Here is a 14426-nt window from a genome sequence, read left to right as displayed (position 1 = left end):
ATGAAGTAGACAGCTTCACTTACTTTAGTTTGATCTCACTTTAATTTCCAAATGTTTTTTCTTTTGTGGGTTTTTTATTTTTTTTTATTTTGGATGCCACTTGCTAATACCATCATGCCTCAGCCAAGTACTCTTTAAAAATAGTTTCCTGACTTTCTTTCAGTGTGTCCTGTTTTTGCTCGGGTTTGATTTTTGCCTTGTTGACGTCACTGTGAACATTTTTCTCTCCTCCTTTTGTGTCTTTTGGATTTGAGGTTTTTATAAAATGGTTTCTTGTATGGATAGGTGTAATGTTTTTTAAATTGTGTAATTTCTATTGTTGAAATGTGATGTACATGTGTTTAAGTAAAATCAAATATGGTACCTTAACAGTGTGTGGCTTTTTAGTGCAGTACCTGCATCATGCTTTAGGTGGCATCACATTTGTGCCTAATATATCGGCTTCACAATGCAGGAACTCCAGCAACACTTAAGGGAAGATGAACAACTGATACAACTTTTATCTCCCTCCACCTTGGAAGTAGGTGAAGTTGTGCCAGAAATGTTTTGCTCTAATATATTGGCTTACCACAGATATTTTTTTTAAAAGGCCACAAGTGTACATAATAGTCCGATACCAGTCACTTTTCATTTAATTTAACTTTAAAGTATATTGATCAGATGCATAACTCTAGACTTTCACTGTAAAAGAAAAGATAGCCTAAAAATAAAACAATTTTACAGAGATAATAGTTCTGTATGGTTTTATACTCTGTATAATTTTCATGTACGTACATTTCCAGTGCATTCTGTTTTCAAAGTCATCGTGGACACTAATGGTAATACATTTAGCTACAGCACAACTCTTGCTCTTTAAACAGTGACTGAAATGTGTTTTCCGATATGCTCTTACGTCTAAGAACTTCAGCTTATTGCAGCTGTTCAATATAAACTTACCACAAACAGTAAAATTATTTCTTTGTTGCTTCTTGTTTATTCTTGTTATTCTTATACAGGAGAGCCTGTTTATTTCCCCTTACATGGTGCTACATTTGTCAGGAAAATGTGGGCTTCAGTATGTCAGCAACAAAACTCAGGTAGGCTGTTCAAATTCAAATTTTATTTGTCACACACACAACCATACACAGTATGACATGTGGAGAAATGCTTATTGCTGTCCAATGCCCAACCAGTAAATGACAGTAAGAACTGACAGTAAGATTTACAGATTACTACAAAATTTACAGATTTTAACTTACAGTAAATTCTTAGTAATTTACAGTAAAAATATGCAAATAACAGTTTACCAAAGAAATTATGAATAAAAATAAATTATAAATTTTAAGAAGTGTGCAAAAAAACAAACAAACAAACAGTGCGTTTGATGATGTGATGTGTGTGAGAGAGTCCAGTCCTACACCTGGTTCAGGACCCGAATAACCTGGGGAAAGAAGCTCCTCCTCATTCTCTCCGTTTTGGCCTTAAGGGAGCAAAAGCACTTCCCAGACCTCAACACTGAGAAGAGTCCATTGTTGGGATGCGAGAGGTCCATCATAATCTTCCTGGCTTTAGTCTTTCACCACTTGGTGCAGATGGACAGCAGGTCAGGAAGCTCTGATAGAATGATGCGTTCGGCTGAGCGCACTACTCTTTGCAGATCCGGTCAGTCCTGCTTGAGGCTGGATGCTGGCTGTGGTTTTTAAACGAGGCTCATTAAGGAGCCCAAAGTGTGCCAGGAAAATTTCCCTCACACCAATACATGACCAACAAGAATCATTTATACAAGCCAGGATGGATCTATGCTTTCATGTTGTGGTTCTTACACTAGCACCTTCTGTCACCACAGAAATTGACACTCACCTGACATGCATAATGGACCTTCCATGAGCTTCCAAGCTATATAGTTTATGTCTTCCATATTTCCAACTATATCCATAATCACATACTGTGTATGCTACCATTGTATATAGTATATTATCTTACTTTTTTTCATTGATTGTACTTAATTGTATTTTTGTATTTCCTTCATATATCTGTACCTGAGCTGAGGTGACGCAAAAATTTCCCCGTTGTGGGATCAATAAAGTCTTATCTTATCTTATCTTATCTTATCTTATCTTATCTTATCTTATCTTATCTTATCTTATCTTTTGGCAAGCCCATGTGTATGAGCCTCACTTTCCTGTTCTAAGTGAAAGGAGCGGTCCCTATGGTGCTTTGGTGCTGTAGCCCATCTGCTTCAAGTTTCTGTGTGTGTTGTGTTCAGAGATGTTCTTTTGGACACCTTGGTTGTAAGCAGTGGTTATTTGAATCACTGTGGTCTATATGTGAGTGGTTCTAGCAGACCAAATTTAGAAGAGAGAGTCTTCATCCACAGATTTTATTATTGTAATCTATTATTCTATTTAAAAAGCAGTAGAGTACCATTACATGTTATGTAGCAGTCCAATGAATACCGTAGAACTTGTAATGAAAGAACTGTAAAAGAATTGCATTTTTAATCTACATTTTATTCAATGCATGGACATCTTTAAATCTTTAAAAATATACAAAGATGAACGAATTTAACTGGTAAGAGTCATTTTTTAAACTTTTATTACATTTGTATTACTTTCATATGAGCTGTTTTGTTGGGATACTAATTTTTAAAATCGAATTTAAATCAAACAAAATCATAGATGGTAAATGGAAATTGTTCAGAAACAAGTTTTAGCTAGCTTTTGACTACAATCCCCACGACGCCACCGGAGACTCCGTCATAGTCTTTAAACCAATAGTGGCGCATCTATGAGTCACGTGACACGCAGCGCAGCAGATTTGAATTATTTGTGAAATTCTCTGCTTCCACGTCGCTGTTTGAATGCGAAGCAAAAAAGATTTTTGAGGTTTCGGAGGAAATAGAGGTTTGTATTTTAACTTGAATAAAACATTTTCTCCATGGAAATTGTTGGACCATAAAATTATCGAAAATGAATCTTTAAATTGTGAGTTTTACGCTCTTGTCCGTTATTGTTTGACATAGGTGGAGTGCTAAAGAGCTAACGTTAAAGTTAGCATGATAGTCAAAATGGTCGTTTCCAAATTCGCTGGTTTCACTGTTTGTCAGTGTTGGTGTAAAGTTGAATGTTTTTAGGCTATTGTGATAGTAAACCTTCACGTCTGATCTGTTTTCAGAGACGAACAAGCTTACGGATGGACTGTCGAGCTAACAGCGGTGAGTAAGCATTCAGTGACCGTCAGATATCGTACCGTGTGTTTTTAAGCGTTTCATCACTAATCACTTTGATTGTGTCTCAGTAGATGTGTTCTTTCTGCCTGATGAGAAGTTTGACTTTGATGTTTCTCTGTCGCCTGCCAGGTAAAAATCAAAGAGAGTTTCTATCGAGGTACTGCCAGGAGTTCAGTCACGCACTTTTCTTTTATTTCCGCATTTAAATTCCCACAACGTCCTCTGATTGTCCGGCTGCCAACATCCAGAAGACGTGTTTGACATGTGATCTTGCACTAATAAGGTTTACATGCAGGATTTGATCTGCAGCACAGTATAATAACGGACAATATGTAAGCTAATGAAAACTAAACTGAAATGAGCAAACCCATACAAAAAGTCAATTTGACAAAGTAATAAACTATTAACAAGAATATAAAACAACCATTAAAACTATTGAACAGTATAAAATTAGTAAAACAACATGTGTCCCAATAGTTCCGTTGTCTTCAACTGTAAATAAGTTTAAGTGAATGTCAACAACTTTTGCAAAACTCTGAACATCCTGAGGTATCTTAAAAGTCAGTTTTAACTGAGTAAAAACCATCAAGGAACTCCGCATTTTAACTCTCAACTGTAAAATGCGGATGGGTATTGTCGTCACCCTGCTGGCCGGGCAGGATGGCAGTTGACGTGGACACGCAAGTTTCTCTAAGGATACCCTCAATACCATCACCCATTTTAGATGTAAGCTCTGTAATGTATCACATTAGACCTTGAGTTATTGGTTTAAAAAAAAAAAATCCCTCTAAAGTTTGTTTGGGAGTGTGATTTCTAATTCAAACTACTTAAGTGCATAATACATCTTAATAATTTAAAGCAAAATAAGTTTACTTTGGTTTTGCCTTTATAGCTCCAAATTTAATTTTAGTAATAACTTGAACTCTTTTTCTCTTCTTTTGTTATGTCGGCATGACACGATTGCTCCACATCACTCTTGCTTTATTTTAAGAAATGCTTTATTTTTTAAAAACTGTGTAGTCAGCTCCTTGATGTTTAAAGTTTAATTGCTGTGAACTGTTTGTTACTCTTGCTGTGACTTATGCACTAATGTCCTTGTGCTCTGCAGCTCTAGGGGTGATGAAGCTGAAGATGAGGTGTTTGTTGGTCCAGTCAGTCATAAAGAGAAGTGTGTTTCCGTTAATGTGGCGTCTCCCCTCGAGAACCATAGCATAACCTGGAGCCCGCTGACGGGAGAACAGCTGGAGGCTGTGTGTCAGGAAGCCCACAGACTAGCAAGTCAGCTGCAGAGCACTGTGTCACACGATGAGAACAGAGACGCCACCAGTGTGACCATGGACACCATGACTGAGCAAGAGGAGTTTGTCGAGGATGCTGAGACCAGACTTGGTCTCCTTGCTCAGACCACCAGTGGAGTCAGCCCAAACAAACGACAGACCTTCTGTGTGCAGGACAGTCCACTGAAGCAGCTGCCGCCCGTCATCCAGCGCCAACTGCAGAGAGGCAGCGGCTCCAGCATCACTTCATCTATCCGCCCCACTATCACCCCAGCTTCGTCTACCCGCCCTACTTCAAAAAGCAGACTCAGCACCTGCAGCCCTGTGATCCAAGCCAAACCTCAGCCCAGAACTGCACTTCGAGGGAAATCTGCACTAGGTGTTGCTGTTGTGCTGCCGAGCAAACCAACCATTCCAGTGACTTCCTGTTCAACCAACAAGAGCAGAGTGGAAAAGACCAAACTGCAACCACCCAACAGAGTAAGATTTGAGTTTTTAATTCACCCAGTATCGCTGTTTTCTGGAAGCAGCCTTTGACAGATACCTAATAGGCTTTCTCTGAATCAGTCTTCTCCGAACCCGCCTCTCCTCCCACACTTCCACTACATTTTCATGGCGGTGTGGAAGCGTGTCACATTAAAGGCTTCTCTGTATACCTTTGGCTCTGAGAAGAGAGCGCCGTTTCTGGATCATGTCTTCATAGGTATTCCTCCTTGCATAATCTAACTTTGGATTTGGGACAGCAAATGGTTCCATAATTTCTGGAAGTGTTCCTGAGCCCGTGCAGTTTCCATGACAGAATCGTGGGTATTTGGGGTATTTTTAATGCCCGAAGAATACAAGCAGTATTTATTTTCTGCTTTATTCCTTGCATGGAAAATGTTTATGATTGATTTCTTTGTTGAACATGCTTTTAAAAAGCAACATTTAAAAAAAACAAAAGATTGTAAACATTTCCAATGAATTTCATTAAAATGGATAAGGTGCATTTTCGAATAAGTACTTGACACCTTTAATACTTAAAGATACGAACTGAACACTCCTGTTCCTGTTTTAAAAAGCTTGTTGCTATATTTATACATTACCTTTTGTTTTAAAGAAACCATTCAATAGATGCAAGTGTGATGTTACAGTTACATAACAGATTAATAAATTTGTATTAAACCAGTTCATAACGTGATCCTTCCTAGAAAAACTTACAATCTTCTTAAGACTTAAAGTAGCAAAAATAAATAGATGAAACAGATTCCTAACCAGGAAGCAAATGTAATAAACAGAAACACAACCAGAACTGACTTTATATGAGCTTTTCTCCTTTTATTAAAATTTTTATTTTGTGTGTAAATAGTTTAGTAAGAAGTTGTTGGCTTAAAAGCGCCCTATCAACAGATTACAGATGATCTGTTACCTATTACCTGTTTCAGGCAGTGGGCAGTTGGAGGCGAAGCCCGTCTTCTTGTCCCCCTAAAAGGGCGGAGTCCTCTGAGGATTTGCTCTCCGATTCAGCGAGCGTGGCCTCTGACATCAGTGATAGCTCCCTCAACTCCAGTCTGTTGGGAAAACGCACACTTCCTCGGCCAACCAAGGTAAAGGTAACTGTCTGCATGTTCAAATAGTTCAGTGCAGTGTTTTCGGATTGGGAAAAACATTTACGTTTACTTTGAGTGATATTTACCTGCTGACTTTATTTCTCACTTTGTAAATGAGGTTAACAAAAAACAATAATTATGGAGCTGAAGCGCTTTGATAGGAGTTATGTAGAAGCATCTGAGTCAAGCTTTTTATATTTCCCCCATTTTTTTTTTATAGCATAGCCTTTTTAACTATGAATCATTAAAAGAATAATGTGTGAAATCTCATCACTACATGTCAGTAGATTGCATTCAAATGAATTTTGTTTTCTTACCCCTACCAATTCAAATGCATAATCCTAGCTATGGTGGCCTCTGTATGACAAGCAACTGTCATTGCCATTCAGCTGTAGTGAGTAGGCTATCAGCTTACCTCTGCTGTCAATGTTTCCATGTCTGTTTACCCTGGAGGAGGCCATAAATAGTATAGCAATACTGCAACACCTCAGCAATACTGAGGTGAGTTTTTGAGGATATTTTTAAGCTTTGACTTCAGTTTAGGAAAAGAGGATGAGGTGGAGATGAGGGAGGAGAAGAGAGCAGGGGAGGAGGAGGAGAAAGTGATTATCCACATGTACAAATGTTAAATTGTCAGATATCGGGAAAGAGCCATTCAGGATTTTTAAATTAAAAGTAACTTATAAGGGGTGTGGCCAGTCTGTAGCCACATACATAAAACACGATTAGGAGGAACAGATGTCCACCTCGCCCACTGTAGTCATGATCAACATAGCAGCTTCCACAAACCAGTGCCCACTCCTCTATATTTTTAATGCATTTTACTATGAACACATCAATTTTTTGAAAACTTAATTAAAATAATGGGCGGCACGGTAGTTAGCACTGTTGCCGCACAGCAAGAAGATCCTGAGTTCAATTCCAACATCAGGCCGGGGTCTTTCTGTGTGGAGTTTGCATGTTTTCCCCGTGTTTGCGTGGGTTCCCTCCGGGTACTCCGGCTTCCTCCCACTGTCCAAAGACATGCAGCTTGTGGGGATAGGTTAATTGGATAATCCAAATTGCCACTAGGTGTGAATGTGCGAATGAATGTGAGTGTGAATGGTTGTCTGTCCCTGTGTGTTGGCCCTGCGACAGACTGGCGACCTGTCCAGGGTGTACCCCGCCTCTCGCCCTATGACAGCTGGGATAGGCTCCAGCGCCCCCTGCGACCCTGAAAAGGATAAGCGGAAGCGAATGGATGGATGGAATTAAAATAACATTGCTGTATTATTAACTAGAGATGGACTGATCCGATATTATGTATCGTATCGGTCTGATACTGACCTAAATTACTGGATTGGCTATCGGAGAGAGATTAAAAAAGAAAAAGAAAAAGTAATCCGATCCAAAGTATCACAAAATCACCTCACAAAACGTGCTGCTTGGCGTAACCCAGCTCAGCGCAGTGGAGCAGTATGTGTCACGTGATAGAGCGGCTGTTGTCTGCGAGACCTGTCGGTGGTCTGGTGGAGCATTTGGCGCCTCGCTACATGCTTCCAAACCGCAGCATTTCATCTCAGAGAAAACTATCCCAGAGAAGTAAAGTGTGTAAGTACATCTCTGAATGTTTGCATAGTATTTCCACATTAAGCTTAACAACTGATATATGGAGCCACAGCTGGACTGGCCATCGGAGTTCCATATTGAGGCGAAAAGGAAGCATTTGTCCCGTACTTCAGCTACAATGAAAAAGACACAAAGCTGGAGTTATTCTGTGTCTTTGCTGCACAGCTGCCTCTTCTTCTCTCATTCTCTCCCCTCTCTCTCCTGTTGCTACTTCAATCATGAAACTGATCAATGATCAGCTGATCGGCTTTTCTCTCTTGTTTGTTTATCGCCCACTTTGCGACCAGAAAGAGGAAACCAGGTTAAACAACAGCAGCACGTTTAAGCTTGATCAGCTGTTGTTAGAATTTATTTAATATTATTTCTAGTATCAGCTGATGTTTGCTGGAGCCACAGCTGTAAAAGCTGCTGGTCATGATATCGGTTTGGATATGTGGTGAGAGGGAAACATGAAGATGAAACCAGGAGATGTCCTTACTGAATCATCAGAGCTGAACAGGTGATGGAGAAACAGGTTTACCTTTTAGGTGACATGAATGAGTTGAAGGGAAGTTATGAACTGTTGATGAGAGACAAATAACACCAGGATCCTTTTTTAGGTAGCTGACAGCTGGTAACTGTGCAGGGGCGGGTCTAGCAAAGTTTTGCCAGGGGTGCCAGGTGGGCATTAACAAGGAAAGGGGGGCACAAAGAAATACTTTTCTTTGTTATTTCATTTAAAATGTCTAACTTTTAATAAATATCTGACCAAAGTGGTCATATGATTAAATGTATAGAAATCCATTATTGTATATAGTAACTATTAAGTCTAATATACATCCTACATCTTTCTTCTGTTGAAGAAGAAAGCTGTTGAATCTATATAAATATTGTAGAAAAATAATTGATTTCTGTGCATTTGTTTTACATGTGCATTAAATTAAAGTTGATTAAGCATTGTGAGGTGGAGGGTGGGGGGGTGGTTCTCTAATATTTTTGCTGGGAGTTGGCAACCCTATTAATTAGGTTGTTTAATATTTCTGCTAAGTACTCTTTAAGATACCAGAATAGGGAGGATGGTGCAGCTTTAAGTTTATTAGATTGATCGGTTTTGCTGAACTATAAAATATTTTGGGTGCAGTGTGTTTTTTGCATACAAGTATAACAGAATAGCTTTAGTGTTGTTGTTTTTTAAAACTTCAATATGAACTTGTACAAAATGCAACAACATATTTATAAAAAACACTTTTATTGATTAAAGAAATACACTATATCGGCTTCATATCGTTATCGGCAGATATGCAAAGTTAAGATATCGGTATCGGACATAAAGTGATATTGTGCCATCTCTATTATTAACAGGACTTTTTTATGTTTGAGAATTATTGTAGGTCATTTTTAACAATTCAAAGGAAAGACCTTTAAAATACAAACTCACTCCAATGTCTGTAGAAGGTAAACAAAGGTTACGTCTGACCCATGGACTACATATAAAAGATAAACATAGATAAATATGGAAAATCACTCATTTGTTTTGGTCATGATTGTGTTTCCTTCCAGCAGAGTGGAGTGAGGAACCTGTCAGGTGGGAAAGCACAGCGTCTTCAGACCAGGAGAAAGAACACGTCCTCATCATCCTCATCTGTATCCAGCTTCAACTCCAGCATCTCTCTTTCCCCGGCTAAAGGTATGCTCACTGAACAATGGTAACAGGAGCTACATGCTAGTATGTTTTTTTTAAAACAAAAATGGAATACTGTGAGAGCTCATTTTTCCTCTAGTTTAATTCAAAAGGCTAAGCTTTAAAATTTATGTTTTAATTATTATTATTATTATTAGCTCATGAAAATCTGAAATCGTCTAAAATTATTAGACGTTTATTATTATTATTATTATTATTATTATTATTATTATTATTAATAATAATAAACTTAATTGGGGAAAAAAGATTTTGAATCAGTCTGCGATGTGGAGGCTTTGGTGAAGCCCAGGTTTTTTTTATTGTAGCAGCTTTAAGCTTGTCTGAATTTTTGGGCTGACTGTTTCTCATCCTCTTAAATATCTCATAGACAGTCTGAGGTATTGTCGCAAGGAAGTTCAGGCTCCATCTGTTGGTGGTTTTGGCACTGTATGTAGGTCCTGCTGGAAAGAATATCTCCGTAAAGCTTTTTATCAGATGGAAGCATGAATTACTCTAAAATCCCCTGAATTGATATTGTAGTCACTAGAACACAGTGCAACAACACTAAAACAGAGAGACTGCAAAAGGTTAACATTTGATTTCAGACAACTTGCACTCTGAGTTTACATGTGGTGGGTACATCTGAATGCAGCATTTGAAGTAGGATGAGTGCTATAAATAGGCTTGTGGAGGGAGGTCCTCTAGGTCAGAGTAAATTGGAATGTAAACACAATAAGGTGTTCTCTCCAACTAGCTTAGATTGGTTCTGGTTGGTAGCTTGAAAATGATTTGATCTCTGTCCTGGATGAGTACGTGCAAAGGTTTTATTTGGATGATCGTTTAAAGATTTACTGTACAGCTAAATGGTTAAATATATACCCTGTTTCACCATCTGTTGCTGCTCTCAGGCAAGGTGAAGTCTACTCTTAACGGGAATCTGAGCAGCTCCACTGGCCCAGCACCCCGCAAAGTGAACAGCCTCAGCGGGCCACGCAGGTCCACCATCTACAGTGCTGCAGAGTCGGTGTCCTCCACTGCCGCTGGCCGCCGCTCAATATCGACACAGGCCAAGAAGCTGTCTGAGGCGGAGAGTGGCAATGATGCCAAATCCACTCCTCACAAGAGCGCTGAAGCCACGCCCCCCAAAAGACCTGCCTCCAACCTCACCACCTCCACAAGTCGGCTGCAGAGCGGACCAAAGGCCAAATCTAAACCTGAGGCGGTGGTCCTACCTACACCAAGCACAGGAGGCAAAGGTGTTCACCATGCAAATGGTGAGAAAGTGATGATTAACTCTGAGATATTTGGACATGACAAATAATGGACTAACATCTAACGCATAAATTGAGTGAAACTGACCTTCTGTCTCAGGGTTAAAAAAAAAATCCAGTTTTTTTGTTTAGTTCTTTTTTTTTTTTCCTTCCCTTTTTGATGGCTTTTGCTGAGTTACCATTGTTAATGTGGGCTTTTTTTCTTCACTGGTGACACAGATGGATCAGCGTGCTCTCAGTGGCAGTATAAATAGTTACATGGCTTTGGTGATGTTAGTTTTTTTGCAACAACCAGTGTAGTGACTATAAACCAGGCTTTTGAAAGGGGATTTACTGATTGATGGGGTTTTCTCTTTAATTTTGTCAGGTGTTTGCCTTGCAGTAATAACATGCATTGAGAAAACTGTTAATTTGATTTGAGTTCAAAGCAAGATTTTCAGCTTCAGTTTTTCACACTCTGACATGTCTGTCTCACTGTCTTTGTTTTGTCTTTAGATGTCTCAAAGGTGTTGAAGCCAAAGAGGCTGATGTCACTTAACGGCATGGACAGGTAGATGGCAGTACACATATAATTCCTGACACTGTTAAATCTCTGCTGGGTTCTATGTTCCTTCAGTGTTTGATCGAGATATTGGAGCTGAATGTTACCTGACAGATCAGTGATACTGTAAACTCCTTCTCTTTTAGTCTTCCTCAAAAGCCATCTGCTGGTCCGCTAACACCTTCTGCTATCACATGCAAGTCACTGCAGATGAAGCCACGACGCCCCTCTGCCCTCCCCACTCCAGTTAGACGCAAGGCTTCACTCATTCCCTCTCCAACGCCCAAACCTCCAGCCCTCTCTGACTCTGTCCCCACCTCATATACCAAGCAGCACAGCTGTAGGTAAGATGCTAGAGGCTGCCTTCTAACTGGTCCTTTGCAGATCACCTGGTTGCTCCTTTGACTTCACATGCAGGTGTGTCATTCTTTATTTGTGTCTATATTTGTGTGTGCACAGCCCCACCCTCACCAATGCACAGGAGGAGGAGGAGCTTGTTGATGCACCTGAAATTCAGCCCTTCTGTCTAGAGGATGATCCCCCTACCACCACACCCTCAAACAGCCAACAGACTGACCAATCAGAGCCCATGGATCCTGGAGCACTGATTCTGGATGAATCAGTACCCAATGAAAACCTGATTGAACTGGAGCTTAAAGAGGACAGCAACAGCAAGACACAGGAGGTCAGAGGTCACACAGTATACACCATCATAATACAACAGTTATAATCAGGGAAAAAAATTATTTGAACCCCAGCTGTTTTTGTGATTTTTCCCCACTAGCAAAGAAATGATCCTTCTATAATTTCAATGGTAGGTTTATTTGAACAGTGAGAGAAAGAACAATAACAACAAAAATCCAGAAAAGTGCATTTCCAAAAAAATAATTAGCATTTTCATGAAGGACATAAGTATTTGATTTTTGCAAAACACACTTTAGTACTTGATGGCAGAACCTTTGTTGTAAAGCACATGGGTCAGACCTGTTTTGTAGTTGGCCACAAGTTTTGCACACATCTCAGGGGGGATTTTGTCCCACTCCTCTCTGCAGATCCTCTCAAAGTCATTAATGTTTCGTGGCTGATGTTTGGCACCTGGAACCTTCAGCTCCCTCCATAGATTTTCTGTGGGAGTAAGACCTGGGGACTGACTAGGCCACTCCAAGACCTTAACACGCTTCTTCTTTAGCCAAAGTTTCCTCCACATGTTCAGGTTCCAGCGCATAACAGGAACAAGCACTGGTACTCTGGTTATATCACCATATGAGATCAAAGGGTTAAACTACACAAGTCTCCTTTTTTGCTTTAATACCAGGTTATCTTCTATTATCGACTCCTTTGAGGTTAAAATGATTTGGAGCCTGACAGATGACCAGATGATTCAGATGCTCTGTAGCTGTATAAGTTGCTTCATAATGGTTTAGAAAACAACAAAAATTATAATGAATTGTTGCCACACACTCAAAGTTCATTGCATCTCTTGCATCTTCACTTGTTCAGTCTGATCTGCTGGAGCTGCAGAGCAACTTCAGAGATGATCATCTCACACTCAGTTTTTTTGCTCAGGTTCTCCTTTTGGATCTTCCACCACCCACCCTGCCTCCTCAAGAGAAGCTGCTCATTGACTTGACCAACACCCCTGACTTCATCCGGACCAATAATAAGACTTGCAGTGCAGCTCAGGTAACTTTCACCTCATCTGGGGATAACACCCAAGCCCTTTTTAGAATCTATCAGTCTATTTAAATTTGTTCATATACCCATTAAGAATTATTGGGATATTTTAATTGGAATTTTAAGAGAATAGTTAATGGTGCTTTCAGTTATTGTTTGAATGCTCACTTTTCCCACCGACTATTATTAATTTTATAACCTGTGATCAGTGATATGCCACACACCTGTAAACTGAAATACAGAATCATTTGTTTGTCACCAAATTTTCTCACCTTAACTGAAGAACACATTTATGACCTGTACCACATAGTAGACTCAATTATTTTTGAGAGAATTCCTGTAATGGCTACTTTCACCTGCCCTTAACTTCACCTGTCAAGTGACACTGTTAACTACACCACTGGATGTCTCAGCAATAATGCTCCAAAACACAAAGATAAATTAAGAGAGGCCCAGTTGAGTGACTACAGCTGGCGAAGGTGAAGAAATGTAATGGCTACAGCTGCCTTTTAAGACTATTTATCGATCAAAGCAGCCATGCCTTCAGTCCAATATCCAGGAAAGACAAACTCCACTAGATTTTTAGTTTTTGAATATGTAGTATTTCAACAGATTTGTGTTTCACTGTGATGCAGTTTGTTCCTTTGGTGCTTCAGATTTCAGTAACCTTGTACCCAAAGCAGCTCTGTAACTGTGCATTTGTTGTTTTCAGCTGATTGATTTGAGCTCTCCGCTTATCAAGTGGAGTCCTGAGGACAAGACTGAGAACAATGCTCCCCTCATCAACCTGTCCTTCTGATCGTCATCCTCCTTAAGTACTGGATCTGTGCACATTACTGAACCACCACCTCTCCGTCTTCAGGAACTCTAATAATCCAACTGATTCTGAGTTTTTAATCAGTGGAGTCTTTCCTACAGTGGAGTACACAAACATAAATGTTTTACATAAAATATTCTGAAATTGCTCAGGTGTCTCTACAACTAATTGTACTTTTATTTCTCTTGATTTTGCTGCTTATTGTTGGAATAAATCTTGTTAATGATGTTGTAAACACTCCAGTGATCCTGGCTTCCTGAAGTTCACTTGAAGAAGAAATATTTATATAATATGCATAGATAATAATATAGATCAACTTTACTATGTGTTCAAAGTCAGAGTTGCACTGCAGAAAAAGGACTTGTCAGCTGACTGGCAGAACATGGTTTTAGATATAAAAACAGGACCAGCTTCATTATCAATGAGGAGGAATTCCTTGAAGTGACAAAGGTGTCACTCGACTGAGACCTGGAGACCTATGAAAGGGAGGTATATAAACATAACATATCTGCAATGCAGGGAATAAGTCGCTTCAATATTCATACACTATCAAAAGTCACTGGAGTTACCTGGTGTTTTATGTAAAAATCAGACAATGTTTGATTTAGGCTAAAATGTGTTTGTGTATGAGAAACAAATGAATCTCACTCATCTTTGCAGTGATGAAATGCAGGCTTCTGAAGAGTTTTTGCAACAATTGCAAGGCAGTAATTGTAGTTTATGGAGAACTGCGACTGTATCAAGATTCAGGGTAGTTGTGAAAATCTAAGATGTGATGAAA

At 39.4% G+C, this 14426-nt stretch overlaps 1 protein-coding gene across 6 annotated transcripts; it reads left to right on the top strand.

Moving 5' to 3' along the window:
• The first annotated feature begins 2787 nt into the window (after window positions 1-2787).
• Window positions 2788-13880, top strand: gtse1 (G-2 and S-phase expressed 1). 6 transcript variants are annotated; one of them, XM_005938337.3, is made up of 12 exons: window positions 2788-2882; window positions 3154-3193; window positions 3280-3337; window positions 4317-4965; window positions 5910-6071; window positions 9225-9348; window positions 10251-10616; window positions 11109-11163; window positions 11301-11498; window positions 11614-11839; window positions 12721-12837; window positions 13541-13880. In XM_005938337.3, exons 2-12 carry the CDS (start codon window positions 3172-3174, stop codon window positions 13625-13627), a joined length of 2064 nt encoding a protein of 687 aa, XP_005938399.1. In that variant the 5' UTR covers window positions 2788-2882; window positions 3154-3171; the 3' UTR covers window positions 13628-13880. The 6 variants fall into 6 exon arrangements, with proteins under 6 accessions (XP_005938399.1, XP_005938396.1, XP_014194255.1 ...); XM_005938334.3 differs by having other exon boundaries at window positions 5910-6077; window positions 9222-9348; XM_014338769.2 differs by having other exon boundaries at window positions 3280-3365.
• The last annotated feature ends 546 nt before the right edge of the window (window positions 13881-14426 follow it).

The sequence above is a fragment of the Haplochromis burtoni genome, unplaced genomic scaffold (genome assembly GCF_018398535.1).
Source record: "Haplochromis burtoni strain Fernald_Lab_line unplaced genomic scaffold, NCSU_Asbu1 Contig_248, whole genome shotgun sequence".
Lineage (NCBI taxonomy): Eukaryota > Metazoa > Chordata > Actinopteri > Cichliformes > Cichlidae > Haplochromis > Haplochromis burtoni.
This window is presented reverse-complemented; position numbering and strand designations above follow the sequence as displayed.

Coding starts and splice junctions, on each gene's coding strand:
- gtse1 (XM_014338766.2), top strand. CDS start 3,280: ATGTGTTCTTTCTGCCTGATGAGAAGTTTGACTTTGATGTTTCTCTGT. Junction 6,078..9,221: donor CTCGGCCAACCAAGGTAAAG/GTAACTGTCTGC, acceptor GTTTCCTTCCAG/CAGAGTGGAGTGAGGAACCT. Junction 11,164..11,300: donor TCACTTAACGGCATGGACAG/GTAGATGGCAGT, acceptor CTTCTCTTTTAG/TCTTCCTCAAAAGCCATCTG.